Genomic DNA, 16651 nt, shown 5'->3' with positions numbered 1-16651 from the left:
TGTATGAATATGGGTGTTTTAAAGAAATCATTTTAAACAGCTTATACATTCTTTTGTTTATGTTTCTCATGAATTTGATATACAGAAAATAATTCTTTACTTCTCAGGTTATTTGTGTGACAAATAAGAGTATATCTATATGCACTTATTTCTTTTCTCTTATTATTTTAAAGATAACATTGAGAAGTGCTTGTGAAATAATCAATCTGTCTAGTTTGAGCTTCCAAAGAATACTTAGAGCTGAATTTAAGAGCCATTTTATGGATTACTACCTGAATTTCTCTAATTCCTGGTCATGTGACAAAATAAATTTGTTTTGCGCATAAAACAAAATTTCCCTTTCCCACAGTCTTTGCTGTACTATCACATGCATAATCAAAAAACTTTCCTATGGTTCTTTCCCAGTGGGAACACAAGAGATTTTCCCATTGACAGGGTGAGGGGGAGAGGAAAAGAGAAAGAGAGAAAGAGAGAAAGAGAATGAGAGAGATAGAGACTGCACACGAGAGAGAGACAGACAGACAGAGAGAGAGAGAGAGAGAGAGAATTTGCAGATTCTGTTATCCAGCTGCTTTGGCAGCACTGGGTTGGACAAATGAAGCAATACATTTCTGTAGCGCAGAGACTCTAATCAAGAATATTTTCTTCAAGAGCCTTATAATCAACCATACATTCTGCAAATTCAGAAGTATAGATTGCCTTAGCAATGCTTCTTAACTTGTTGGTTTGATTCAAATTATTTTGGCAAACATTTGCATTTTGTATATTATCCCATTTCTCTTTCTCTTTTTAAAAATCAACTTTTCATCCTTGGGTGACATTATCTATTCTTATAATTAAAGAACAATTTAATACTACCCTCAATTCGCAAATTTACATATTAAGCTCCAACTTTTACATATATTCAAGTGCACACTTAACTTATAGGAGAGCCTTAATTACATCCTTTTCTTAGTATAAGTTCAAAGCATCTGGATCTGCCCCTAATCAGCAACACAGAATGTCTCCATTTGGTCAGAGACTATGGCAGGCCTGTCTTTTTCAAAAGCTTGTTGTGAGAAATTGCATTAATAAAGGGCATTTAGTCTAAATATTCCCTGGGCAATAAAAATGGTGCCCTCCTATCGACCCAGGCCATGCAATAGCTGTGCTCTTGAATGACATTATCCTGGCTTCAGATCAATTGCTCTTGCTGAACTGCATTATGACATTGTTCCAACTTTATATACTAACAGTCATCCAGCCATGTACAACCAGCACTTTATCTACTATAGGGATGTTGTTGAGGACTCTGTTCATCATACTACTCTTCCCTTTTAACAAACACCAACCAGGAGACTGTTGAAGCTCAGAAAGCTATACGCCAAAATGAAGACCTCAGAAGCCAAGGTTTCTCGCTGATCTTCTCCTGCCCTCCTCTCTGTGGCCTCTCATTCTTTTCCAAGGCTAGCCATGGGAACTGGAGACCCTTTTCCTCAAAGCAAGTCATTGAAACCAGAACCTTTTTTCCTGAAGCCAGCCATAAAACTTAAAAATATTACACTAACTTTCCCCCATCTTTCTGTGTAAAAACTAGCCATAAAGAAATTACCTGACCCATCTTGTTTGATTACAGGTCATGACAACGCCCCCTTTCCAGAAAGGGTCTTGCCCCATTCCCAGAAGGAAGGAATGCCAACCAGAGAGGCCAAGAAGAATCCAAACACACAGGCCATGCTGGGTTTCCTCACTTGGTCTATTAGCATGGGATCATACCCTTTTTGTCCAATCATATTTATACATGCCTATCCATACTTTGTTAAACTTAAACAAAAATGGAGAGCTTCCCCTGTATCTTTGGGTCTTCATCCTGAAGGCTCCTGTGTCAGGTAAAACTATGATCAAATACATTTTCATGCTTTTTGATTATGATCTGACTTTTATCAGTTGACTTTCAGCAAACCTTCAGAGAGTGAAGGGGAAATTTTCCCTTGGCCCCTACAAAATTTTTCTTGTTCTTCGTATTTTAAAAAAGTGTTGTTTCACCGAGCAACTGTTTTGTTTTTAACTTATTTATATTATGATTTTGTAATTAATCTTTTTTTCACTCATTGCTTTGGTAACTAAGAAAGTCAAATTTATGGTTCATGAATATCTAATATGATCTTATATTGATTTCCTGTGCTAATCTTATCATAAAGATAACTCCTTGAAAATCTTTCACATTATCCTGACTCTATAATTTGTATACACTCTCCCTTCAAATATTTTCTGAGTTGCCTCAAATCCTTTATATAATAATACATAAATGTAAATGTAATTATAGTACTTGCAACTTTGTATTATAGTTATTTTCTTATGTGCCTCTTGCATTGAACTGTGATAATCTTGAAGACCAGGACCTTAGTTTACATCCCCAGTGTTTAACATAGTATTTGAACTATTCTCATTAGCATTAGTATCCATTGTGTCCAGATCTGTGCCAGGCACAGAGCTAAATCATTTCTAGTTCATTTAATCTTTAATAGGTATTGGCCTCTAGAGGGAGCTCCAGGCCTCTCTGACTCTTGCTGTCCCCTCCCTCCAAATGCTCTAAGGAAGAGTATAAATACAGTCAGGTTATGGGACAGTCACTATCTCATAGTCTCTCTCTTTCTCTCTCTCTCTCTCTCACACACACACACACACACACACACACACACACATCTTTTAGGAATATTTTTCCCTTTCTCTCACAAAACGGCCATTGGTCATAGTGATTTTCTGACTCTGGGAATGTGATGTTTCTCTGTTCACAGAATTGCTTAGGTCACCTAGAGAAGACCAGCGGGAAAGGAAGTGGAGGGGCTGAATAAATTCCTAGGTTGCTATGACAGCAGGACCTTAACACTCCAAATGTCCCTCCCCTTTCTCTGAAGGCTCCCATCTAGGAGCTGAACTTAGTGTGAAATAAGCTCGTCCCCATTACTGCACAGCAGGGAGTGTGAACTCCAGTGAGGCTCTGGGGTTCTCCAGGGCAGTGCTGGGTGTGTGCCCACAATTCAAAGAATGTGAAATTACACTGGAAGAAAAAGAACCTATGCTCACTGTACATTTCTGTCTTCTCATTTTCCTTCATTTAGTGCTTTCTAAATTTAAAAAAAAGGCAATAAACCAGGAAACTGTGAGTTTTGCGAAATTGCAACATTTGGAAGTGGCTGAACCTAACTCTACTTTTACCTTTATAGATACATTAAACTTTCCAAGTGAATCTTTTGTTACCCATGACATTTTTCTTTGAAGGGATTTTTATCACCCTTAACAAACGATTACAAATCTGAACAGAAGGTCCTCTGGAATCACGTTCCTTTTGAAACACAAATACATCCTTTAGCATGAATTTCAAGTGAAATGGCATCTCTGTAGGAAGACAAAATACGAGTGCACAGGGAAGTAATTCTGGGGCCTTTCCCTAGCACACTAAGAGTAAAACATGTAAATGACGACTGGCCTCATCTAGTTCAGAATTTTTACCAGGACACATTTTTTTAATGGTTGGAAGGCTGTTTATATAAAGGGGATTTCAGGCCCAAGCCAAGTTGGCTCAGTTAAAACTGCTTACTTCCCTGCAGGGCTCATTACTGGCTTTTTAGGGACCCTAGAAGCAGAAAGTAGTTGTGCATTCCTCATGTAAAATAACAGAGAAGAAACATTCAATTCTTGTGAAAAATTAGAATCTGGGCAGTAAATAGTATTGAGAAGAAGGCTACTTTTCTAAGATTTCAGGTGATAAAATTTCCCTTTCTCTCTCTTTTATTGAGAAGCAAATATATAAACTGTGCTTTTCTATCTTAAGAACATTTTCCCCTTGTCCACCCTAAGATCCTGTTTGATGGACTTAATGCACACTTTACCAGAGGGTTCTGTATGATGTGTACCTAAGTCACTGGAAACAAATCATTCTATATTGTTTTCCTGGAGAACCCCCACTCTCAACCCAACACACACATTCAGACACATGGGCCAAGCTGTGTTCACACATGGGGCAGGGAAAGCGAGGCAAGTACCTCATGTGAGACTTCACATCCAGCAGTTCTAGGGCAGTGACCCGAGGCTCCCCAGCCAGATTTTGCAAGATCTTCAGCCGCGGCCCACAGTGCTTATAGAACTCTGTGCAAATATTCAGTAAGGACTCCCGGGGTCTTCTGAACTCTTCCCGAGCAATTCGTTCATCCAGTTCCTCTCTGGGAAGGCCTTGCCCTTCCTCCAGTAAATGAAGGTTTTCCCTGGGAAATTGTGAAAGATTAACTAGGTGTCTGAAAATGTATTCATGTAGCGCTGTGAGAAGAGGGTATCACACTGAAGAAAAATATAAGATTCCTAATGAGTTAATGAATCAGTAGAGTAAGGCCAAGGAGAACCTCATCTGAAGGGTAAAGAAAGCTTATCAGCCTAGAAGAGACTGTCATCCCAAATTGCAGTAAAGCCACTTTTGGGGGTTTACCCAGAAACAGTATGTTACGCATCAAATGAAATCTAACAGAGCCATAAACCCGCTTAAAAGGCAATCATCTCAGGATGTCAGAACTGGTATGAAATTAGAGCAAGTCTTTCTGTACCTGATAAAGTGCAGTTTGGCTCCTTGTTCCTGGTACCTGGGAGTTAGAAAAACAGTCTACATAACTATTAGAGCAAGAATGGGGTCCTTTGGTTGGGGCTTCTTATAGACTTTTTCATATGAAAAGCCCTTGAAGCTATATATTTTGATAAGCTCACAAATATACATATATTACTCCTAAAACATAAAGCTTTATCTTTCATTTGGCTAACACATACTGCAATTATAGCTGCTGCAAAAGCTGTTTTATTGTTGCGTGATTTGGGTAAAGACAACTATTATAAAAATATATACAAACTCATAGAATATAGCCAAATGAGAGAAATTTTTGGACATTTTGAAATTTAAGTTATAGTTTTAATACCATGTGCTCTGTCTTAAGTGACAGGAAGGAGAATCATGGCTGACTTCCTTTCAGTTCTGGAGACTTATTGCTTTATGATTCATGGATACTAAGACTTTAGAAGCCCTCTTTCTTCTTTAGAAGCCCTCATTTAACCCAGTGAGCCTAGAGAAGTCCCTAAATATCATTTAAACTACAGTATACCATTTTCCCTTAATATAGGAAATTGAGGCATAAGTTAACCATCACACCAGGCAATTTATAGCTGGGTTTGGAATTTATTTTTGTTTTATTTTTAATATGAATATATATGATGAGCAGGGAATTAACTTTACATGAATAATGATACACACTTAAAAATAGGCTTCAGAGAGAGTGAAAAATTATTGAATTTCTCCTTAAGATTTCCATGCCAACTACTCCATACTGGGAAAGAACTTTTTCTTAAGCTGATTTTGGGTTTGCCCTATCTTAAATCTTCCTTGTAGGAGGAATCTAATTAGGCTTTTTGTGTATGTCGGAATATTTAAAGCTAACACAGATGGAATGAAATGGGTAAAATATTAACTAGTATAGCCAGTATCTGAGTTACACCACAACAGGAGAAGGAGATTAAGTTAACAACCATGAAAAGCATCATTTGAGGGCATACGTCAAAGTTTGGATGAAATGTCTGCAGAAAATCTGTCCAGATGAAAGTAAGTTGACTCTTAGCGCCCTGGGAATGATAAACCACCTCCTGATTATTATTGTTTATTTGCCTTTTGTTGAAGGCAAATGAAACAACACTGGAATAGTTCAAAGACCACCCAGGAGGCAGAGACCATCCAGAATGCTCAAGCAAACAAAACAACACAAATGGCTATTTATGAAGTTGGTTTAGATTTCTCTTTGACAATTTCAAAAGAAGCCTTGGTATTTTCTTGTAACTCTAAACTCTCACCTTCTTTTCTTTTCCTTGGAGGTTTTCACACTCAATATTGACTATGTTCAGGATTCCTTTCATTCTCAACAGCTGACATTCGGGTTGTACGAAATTGAGAGACCATAGAAGAATAAGGCGCAGTGAATTACCTGGTGTTCACCCCAGACGACATGGTGTGATTGGCTGTGGTGGTTCCCTTATGGCCTTGGTCACACCTGCTCATCTGTGGGGCTGTCATGGGCCTGTAACAATGACAGTAATCACCACAGCAAAACAACAACAACAGAAGTGGGAACATTTATTAAATCCTCAAGTTACTGAAGCACACACAAGTTTTAAGTTAGTTTTAGAGTCTTCAAAAGACAGGCTGTCTAGCTTTGGGCTTTTCTGTTTGTTCTGAGAGGCACTTTAAAGGAACATTGATTCCCAGGGGTTTATAAGCTCATCATGATTTAAGTTCTTCCACTTCTTTGTTCTGAGTAATAACTCGTCAAAATGACTCTTCCAACAAGACATTTATGAAATATCTATAGACTTCTAAGTCTGTACCAATTGAGAGTAAAGAGCTCATTCCTCAGTTCTACTGGGTAGTTTCACCATTCTAGATGATAAGTAAAAGGCAAGGATGTATGTACCACTTTGGCCACCTACACCATTATCAACTACTCTATTTTTTTCTGAGAAACTATCAAAGAATAAAAGAATTCTCCTAGTCACATCACACCTAAGGCTAACCAAGAAAGTGAGTAAGTTAGTATCTATTACAAGTCAGTAATTTAGATGGTTGGTAATAGATTTGAACCGTCTCATTTTATATCTGCCGGATTTACTTTAAATAATAGGTAAAATTTGCCTCTGTATTGGCATCTAGGACGAAAAAGGCATAATGCAGTTTTTTTAAAGCAACTGCTTTTATGAAATCATCAAGGCTTGCTTCTTTGTTCCTCACTTTCTGTCTGCTGGGGATGGCTAGAAAGTAAGCTTTTAACGATCACACCACATCTCCTCTTCCTGTGCTTGTTATGATAGACACAATTTAGAGATGGCTCCCAATATCTTTGCCCGTTGGTGTTACTCTAGTGATTATGTTACATTATATGGCAAAAAGGGGGAGCATCTGCGTATGCCTAATCTAGTCACACCAGCCCTTCAAAAGCAGAGAGTCTTCTCTGGCTAGGGGCAGAGAGATTTGAAACATAAGGATTCAAGGTGCTATTGCTGGTTGGAAGGTAGAGGGGAAGCATGTGAGAAGAAATGCAGGTGCCTTCTCAATGCAGAGTGGTGCCTGGCTGACAGCCAGCCAGGAAATGGGACCTCAGACCTAAAGCTGCATGGAACTAGATTCTGCCAAAAAATTGAAAGAGCTTGGAAGTGCATTCTTCCCCAGCGCCTTCAGATAAAAGTTCAGACTGGCTGACAACTTGACTTCCACCTTGAGAAACCCTGAGCAGAGAATCTGGCTGAGCCTACCTGGACTCCTGGCCTACACAAATGTGAGATAATAAATGGGTTTTGTTTAAAGGCTCTAAGTTTGTAGTAATGTGTTATACAACAGTTAAAACTAATGCACTTGTGATATACTTATGTAATACTACTTATATAATTCTTAAATTTCTTTTGTCATAAGATAAAGAAACTAGGAATATGGAGAAATTAGAAATTAGGGAATTCTTATCTTCTTTTTGTAAATACAGTGAAGCCAATTTTGGTTTGAGTAACTACTACCAACTAATGAAGCTAGTCTTCTCTGCCAAAAGAATATTAAATGCACTGGAATATTTAAAGCCACAGAATTTTAAATGCCAGAGCTCCATCCATAACTCTTTGTGACATTTTGAGTAAGTCAATTTTGGATAAGTTAATTGACTTATCCTTATAAAAAGATACAGAAATGAGGAAAGCTTTAACATTATGTAATATGAGGAGAAATACGCTGAGCATGGCGGCCCACACCCGTAATCCCAGCACTCTGGGAGGCCGAGGTGGGCGGATCACTTCAGGCCAGGAGTTCGAGACCAGCCTGGCCAACATGGGGAAACACCGTCTCTACCGATAATACAAAAATTATCTGGGCATGGTGGCACATGCCTATAATCCCAGCTTCTTGGAAGGCTGAGACACGAGAATTGCTTAAACCCGGGAGGCGGAGGTTGCAGTGAGCCAAGATCATGCCACTGAACTCCAGCCTGGGTGACAGAGTGAGTCAGTCTCTCTCTCTCTCTTTCACTATATATATATAAACTATACATATAATATATATATAAACTATATACGTAATATATATAAACTATAAATATTATATATATAAACTAGATATATATTATATATATAAACTAGATATAAAATATATATAAACTAGATATAAAATATATATTATATATAATATATAAAATAAATATATTATATATACTATATATAATATATTATATACAAAATATATACAATATATTATAAATAAAATATATCTAATATATTATATATACAATATGTAATATATACTATATATAAAATATATATAGTATATATACTATATATAAAAATACATAATATATTATATATACTATATATAATTGTATATATCTAACATATATATAATATGTAATATATATAAAATATATACAAATATAAAATATATATAAAAATATATATAATATATAAAAAATATATATGAAATATATTATATATATAAAAATATATAATATATAAAAATATATAAAAAATATATATAATATATAAAACACATAGAATATATCAAATATATTATATATCTATAAAATATATATAAAAATATATAAAATATATAAAATATATATTATATATAAAATATATAATATATAAAACATAATATATAAAAAAATATATAATATATTATATATTATATATAATAGATAAATATATAATATGTTATATATAATGTATAATATATACAATATATAATATATCATATTATATATAATATATACAATATATAATATATCATATTATATATAATATATACAATATATAATATATATCATATTATATATAATATATACAATATATAATATATATCATATTATATATAATATATACAATATATAATATATATCATATTATATATACAATATACAATATATAATATATATCATATTATATATAATATATACAATATATAATATATATCATATTATATATAATATATACAATATATAATATATATCATATTGTATATAATATATACAATATATAATATATATTATATATAATATATACAATATATAATATAAAAAAATATATATTATACATTATATATTATATATTATATATTATATATAATATATATAAACAATAATATATTATATATAATATAATATATAAAATATAAAATATATATAATATATTATATATATAAAATATGAAATATATATATAATATATAAGATATAGTATATATAAAATATATAATATATAAGATATAGTATAAATAAAATATATAATATATATAAGATATAGTATAAATAAAATATATACTATATATAAGATATAGTATATATAAAATATATACTATATCTTATATATAGTATATATAAAATATATGATATATATGATATTGTATATATAAAATATATGATATATATTATATAGAGTATATATACTCTATATAATATATAGTATATATAATATATAATAAATATTGTATATTATATATTATATATTATATATAAAATATATAATAAATATTATATATAATATATAATATATACTATGTATAAAATATATAATATATACTATATATAGTATATATAAAATATACTGTATATAGTATATGTAAAATATATCATATATACTATATATAGTATATGTAATATATCATATATACTATATATAGTATATGTAAAATATATAACATATACTATATAGTATATATAAAATATAATATATACTATATATAGTATATATAAAATATATACTATATATAGTATATATAGTATAGTATATATAAAATATAATATATACTATATATAGTATATATAAAATATATAAAATATATACTATACTATATATAGTACATATAGTATATACTATACTATATATAGTATATATAGTATATATGTATAGTATATATATAGTATATATATACTATATATAGTATATATAAAATATATTAAGAATGTATATAATATAATTATATATAATACATTAAAAATATAATATATATTATATATATGTTATATATTACATTATATATTATATATTATATATAAAGAATATATATAATATATAATATAATATATAAAATATATATAAAGTATATATAATATATAAAATATATATTGTATATATTATGTATAAAATATATATAGTATATATTATATATAAAATATATATAGTATATAATATAATATATATAATATATAATATACAATATATATAATATATATAAAATATATATAGTATATATAAAATATATATAATATATAAAATATATATTATATATAAAATATATATTATATATACAAAAAATATATATTATATATAAAATAGAAATACAGTGGCATTTGGGAGCAATTGACTGCTTTTCTTTCCTCTAGTTGTAGGAAATGTCCAGTGATGTAACCAGATGGGTATAGAAGGAAGAGTGTAAGTCTTTCATTTCTCTTTAGGATATTCTTCTGGGACTTTCATGAAACCATCAGCAATAGCATAGAAAACTATTTCTCCTTGGAAGAGGCCATTTGTCATGGCTGTCTGTGCCAAGTCTTCCCATTTCCTCAGTTTAGGTGCATATGAACATTTCAGGATGATAGTCTACAGAAGGCTTTTGGGCAATATTCTGCTTGTCTAGTTTGGCAATGTAGCTCATGATTAGAAAGTAAACATCTGTTGTTGTTAATGAATTACAATCCCACTCCCTCTCTTTCTTGCTGATGCATGCTGAAAAAGTCCTTCCTGGACTAAAGGGCTTCCCCCTTACCAGCACAGCAAGATGGGGCTGGTGGGTTGGTGCCTTTTGGTGGAGGCGTAGACAATTTCACACTAAGGATCTGGCACTTTAGATTGGACACACAGCATGGCAGAATGGAATGGAGAAGCAAAGACAGTAAACCCAGGGAGAAGGCTTCCCCATCCCTATCCTGGGGAAGAATATTTCCTGGCAGCTAATTTAGATGGGAATGGAGCAGAAAAGCCCATCATACGCATAGTGTCCTGCATCCACCTTCCCCACTCACATTTTTTTTTTTTTTTGTCTCATCCAGGGCTCCCTGCCTGCCCCTTTCCTGCCATATGGCAGCTTAGTGACTCTGCTTCTGCACCCAAGCATCTTGCGACAGGACTAACTGCTTGAACTTTGTTTAGGGCTGAACTCTGGTGCCAATTTACCTTATGATTCCCACATTTCTCAATCCTCTCTCTGTATTATTTAGTCCTGTCCCACAGAGAATCTATTAATTCTAGCAGTAGGACAACATTCTGCTGTTTATATTGGTTATGTAGTTTCTGAAATTATAGTTAAAAACACAACACTTCACAAACAGTAAAACAATAAAAGAATACTTAGTTGGAATTGTAGGCATTCCATGTCTCATAAAATAATATAATAACTAATAAAAATGTAGATTACATCTTTAAATTCACTAAATTGGCCCTCTTACACAAGATGTGTTTACCACTGGGTTATAACTGCTGGAGAAGCTCAGCAAGCTATATGCAAATGTGTGTTTAGCAATGATAGTAAGAATATTATTACTATTATTATACTACTACTAATCAGAGTGCTTAACATTATTCAAATAACTCAGGAACTGTTCACAGTTATAAGGCATAAAGGGCTGAGCTTAGGAGGTATCTGTAAATAAAGATCGGGTTTTAGATTTTTATCCATCACATTTTTTCTTATTTTTTTTTCAGTGGATACATATGACGTAAGACTGTAGCTATTTCTGCCAATGGGATTACCTGGTGAGGACCTCTACACTGTATAAAAGGGCCTGTAGGGACGTCGCAAGAGCAGCAGTGGCCGCAATCTCCTCTCGGGCAGCAGGTACTGTCTCCACCTGTGATGTCTGCCTCTTTAGCTTTTGTAGGTAACATGGAACTAGGGCTTCCAAGACCATCAGCATCTGAAGACTTTAAGCGACAGAAAGAAAACCAAGTCACCTTTTACATTCTACTTTTGTTGGTTGTGTCACATTTAGGAGCATAGAACAATGAAAAGCATCTAGAGATATATGAATTCTAAGCCCCCTTGCCACTCCAAATCAAAAGCAGTTAAAGCTACTGGAAATGTTGACCAACAATTATTAATTCATTAACCACCTGCTAAAAGGCGACGAATCTTGCCCTAAGGAAACATGTGATCTAGTCAGGGGAATTAGCCATATATACAAATAAATGGTTGAAAGAATAACAGAATGATAATAAGTGGAGCTATATAGTCCATCTAGAGAAACAGGCTTCAGAACAAAACTTCAATTCAGGAGTTTGCTGAGAGTGATTTTCCAGCTGCAACAATTTTGAGACAACATAAAACCATTTCATGGGAGGCTGGCTTCCTGAGCTTAGGAATTAAATAGCAAAAAATGTTGGAAACAGCCATTATGATGAAGTCTGACAATGCCTGCTTACCAACGTGAGTGAACACCACTCACTGGATAGGGCCCACACTCAATTTAGTACTGGGGTGCCAGAAACACCTTGAAGGGGAAATGGAGATTAAGTAGTTATTATGCAAAGTGGGTTTTCCCCTCTAAAGTTGTTAAGTGTATAACACCACCAACATAAATCTTTTTTTTTTTTTTTTTGACAGAGTCTTGCTCTGTCAAGTCGCCCAGGCTGCAGTGCAGTGGCATGATTTCAGCTCACTACAAACTCTGCCTGGGTTCAAGTGATTCTCCTGCCTCAGCCTCCCCAGTAGCTGGGATTATAGGCATTCACTACAATGCCTGGATAATTTTTGTATTTTTAGTAGAGACAGGGTTTCACCATGTTGGCCAGGCTGGTCTCAAACTCTTGGCCTCAAGCAATCTTCCCACCTCAGCCTCCCAAAGATCTAGGATTACAGGCATGAACCACCGCACCCGGCCATCTTTTGTTTAGAGATTCCCCAATTATGTTAAAAGTTTAAAGATTGTGGGTTCTAGAAAACAGCAGTGATGAGTTGATATCCCAGAGAACCTGAAATCAAGATTTTCTTTGATCCATTCTTTTTCTTACAGATACCAATGAGTTTTTGCTATGCTCTTTATAATACTGAATACTGGTTTCTGGTAATATAATTTTGCCTATAATATGTGCTCTATAAGCAGGAAATGGCAATTATCAGAATTTGATCGGTATGGAGAAAGAGCTATGATACTAATTTTTGGCAACTTAAAAAAGGAGGCAAGAAGTCAGTTCTGCTTTCTGTAACAATAAAAAGTACCTTGCTGCAGACTAATTGTCTTACTAGAAAGGGTGGACAAAAATTTTTAAAACACATCGAAGGTACCAGGTAGAAGCTAAGGCTAGCAGATATCTTTTGGAGGTACCAGACTTCTGGGGGAAAGAAAGCTTCTTCAGTTCATCCAGACAGTATGCAGCACTCTTTTTTTCCAGGCATCTGCTTGTTTGTAAATTGCTTAGGGCCAAAAGGCTAAGGACAAATCCAAGCAGAAATGTCAGCTAAGAGCTATGAAGCTAAGCAGGATTTTCAGTAGCCTCATAATTGCGAGGAAATATATATTGGAGTTCAGGGACTTCCAAAGAGGAGTTAGGTCCATGGAAGGCTGATCCTAGGAGTGTGAAATAAATAGAACAGCCCTTACAAACACTGAAACCCAACTTTAAATCAAATCAATCACACACTGAATTAAAATGATCTGCCCTACCACAATTGCTAGTCAGAGAGTAAAAATGAATCATTTTTGGAGGAAGATAACATTGGGTAGATCCTCAAAGCATTTCTAATTTTTTTAATGCAGTATTCACTAGTCAAAATTACCCAGTCCTACTAAAACCAAATGATCAAAATCCAAGGAAAGGAACAGACAATATAAACAGAGCCACAAGTGATCTACATATTAAAGTTATCAGACACAGACTTTTATAAAACAATAACTAAAATGTTAAATAAGAGAGATAACAAAATGGAGAATTTCATCAAAACTCTGAAATCTATTAAAAAAGTGGAAATTCTAGAACTGAACACTAAAATATTTGAAATTAAAAACCTGAAAGATAAGTGTTAATAGTAGATTAGACACAGGAAGAGATGAGTATGAACTGGAAAAAAGAACAATGGAAAACATCAAGACAGAAGAACAGAGGGGAGAAATGATAGGAAATACAGGAAAGAACATAAGAGACATATAGAGCATGGGGTTAAGGAGGAAAAGATATATATACATAAATGGAGAGGGGAGGGAAAATGGGATAGAGGTAATATGTGAAGAGTTATTTGTCAAATTTTCTAAAATTATTGAAAGCTATCAAGCTTTATATTCAGGAAACACTATGAATCCCAAGAAGTATAAACACAAAGAAAAATCACAACTAGGCACACCACAGTCAAACTGCTTAAAACCCAAGGCAAAGAGAAAATGTTAAAAGTAGCCAGAGAAAAAGACACATTAGGGCAGGGCACGGTGGCTCACACCTGTAATCCCAGCACTTTGGGAGGCTGAGGCGGGCAGATCACGAGGTCAGGAGTTTGAGACCAGCCTGGCCAATATGGTGAAACCTCATCTCTACTAAAAATATAAAAAATTAGCTGGGTGTGGTGGGGCATGCCTGTAGCCCCAGCTATTTGGGAGGCTGAGGGAGGAGAATTCTTGAATTCAGGAGGCAGAGGTTGCAGTGAGCTGAGATGGTGCCACTGCACTCCAGCCTGGGTGACAGAGTGAGATTCCATCTCAAAAGAGAGAGGAAAAAAAAAAAAAAAAAGGACACATTAAATTCAAATGTGCAATAAGATCTAATGCTGATTTTTCAACAGATATGATAAGTCAGTAGAAAATGGAATATTTTCTTTTTTATTTTATTTTATTAGTTAATTAATTTATTTTTTGAGACACGTCTTGCTCTGTTGACCAGGTTGGAGTGCAGTGGTGCGATCTCAGCTCACTGCAGCCTCAACCTGGGCTCAAGCAATCCTCCCACCTTAGCCTCTTGAGTAGCTGGGACCACAGGCATGCACCACCATGCCCTGCTAATTTTTGTATTTTTTGTAGGGACGGGGTTTTGCCATTTGCCCAGGTTGGTCTCAAACTCCCGAACTCATGCAATCCACATGCTTTGGCCTCCCAAAGTGCTGGGATTCCAGGTGTGAGCCACTGCACCTGGCCTGAATATTTTCCTTAAATTAAAAAAAAAAAGCCGCTGGGCACAGTGACTCATGCCTATAATCCCAGCACTTTGGGAGGCTGAGACGGGTGGATAACCTGAGGTCAGGAGTTCGAGACCAACCTGACCAACATGGAGAAACTCTGTCTCTACTAAAAGTACAAAATTAGCCGGGTGTGGTGGTGCATGCCTGTAATCCCAGCTACTTGGGAGGCTGAGGCAGGAGAATCGCTTGAATCCGGGAGGTGGAGGTTGCTGTGAGCCGAGATTGCACCATTGCACTCCAGCCTGGGCAACAAGAACGAAAACTCCGTTTAAAAAAAAAAAAAAAAAGCCAAAGGTAGAAAACAATAAAGATAAAAAAGGAAAGAAAAGGCAGACAATAAAACTACAATAACAAAAATCAACAAAGCCCCAAATACTGGTTATTTGTAAAGGGAAAACTATTGATAAACTCCTGAAAAGAATAATCATAATAAAAAAAGGGAGGGAGCAAAAATTCCCAGTATTAAAATAAAAAAAGTGAACACAATAAAAACCCCATAGTCATTAAATTTTTTTTTTTTTTAAAAAGCATATCAGGAACAAATTTCTGTCAATAAATTTAGGTACTTAAATTAAATAGAAAAATTCCTAGAAAAATGTGACTTACCAAAGCCATCACCAGGATAAAGAATCTTAATTGTAAAATGTCCCCACAGGGAAACCGCATTACTTACAGTTTTGTGTATAAATGCTACTCAATATTTTGGAAAGACAAAATGCTCATCTGAGGCAGGCACAGTTCCTCTGCCTGTAATCCCAGCACTTTGGGAGGCTGAGGTGGGAGGAGCACTTGAGCTCAGGAGTTGGAGACCAGCCTGGGCAACACAGTGAGACTTTCTATCTCTCTCAAAAAATAAAAAAAAATTAGCAGGGTGTGAAGACACCCGCCTGTAGTGCCGGCTACTTGGAAGGCTGAGGTGGGAGGATTGCTCGAGTCTGGGAGATCAAGGCTGCAGCGGGCCATGATTGTGACACTGCACTCCAACCTTGGCAACAGAACAAGACCCTGTTTCAAAAATTAAAAAAAGCTAATCCATACCAAATTTCTACAGAGAATAGGAGTTTTTAAAAAAGGGGTAGGGGGGCTGGGCGTGGTGGCTCACGCCTGTAATCCCAGCTCTTTGGAAGGCTGAGGTGGGTGGATCGCCTGAGGTCAGGAGTTTGAGACCAGCCTGGTCAACATGGTGAAACCCTGTATCTACTAAAAATACAAAAATTAGCTGGGTGTGGTGGCGGGTGCCTGTAATCCCAGCACTCGGGAGGCGGAGGCAGGAGAATTGCTTGAACCCAGGAGGCGGAGGTTGCAGTGAGCCAAGATTATGCCATTGCACTCCAGCCTGGGCAACAAGAGCAAGACTCTGTCTCAAAAATAAAAGAAAATTAAAAGGGGGGGGGGGTAGGGAAGACACTTTCCATTTCATCTTATGACTCCAGCTTAATCTTCATATCCTTGATACTATAGC

General features: G+C 34.9%; 1 protein-coding gene across 4 annotated transcripts in view; it reads right to left on the bottom strand.

The window, feature by feature from the left end:
* Window positions 1-16651, bottom strand: part of UNC80 (unc-80 homolog, NALCN channel complex subunit) — a 230340-nt gene that overhangs the window by 36048 nt on the left and 177641 nt on the right. For all 4 annotated transcript variants that reach the window (XM_054477213.1, XM_054477211.1, XM_054477214.1 and 1 more), the window contains 4 exons: window positions 11781-11951; window positions 5994-6086; window positions 4578-4613; window positions 4026-4244 (listed from right to left, as the gene is read on the bottom strand). In XM_054477213.1, coding sequence (XP_054333188.1) covers window positions 4026-4244; window positions 4578-4613; window positions 5994-6086; window positions 11781-11951 — 519 coding nt within the window. The remainder of the gene's footprint in view (window positions 1-4025; window positions 4245-4577; window positions 4614-5993; window positions 6087-11780; window positions 11952-16651) is intronic.

Source organism: Pongo pygmaeus, chromosome 11 (genome assembly GCF_028885625.2).
Source record: "Pongo pygmaeus isolate AG05252 chromosome 11, NHGRI_mPonPyg2-v2.0_pri, whole genome shotgun sequence".
Classification (NCBI taxonomy): Eukaryota; Metazoa; Chordata; class Mammalia; order Primates; family Hominidae; genus Pongo; species Pongo pygmaeus.
The sequence above is the reverse complement of the archived record's forward strand: the minus strand, read 5'-3'. Positions and strand labels throughout refer to the sequence as shown.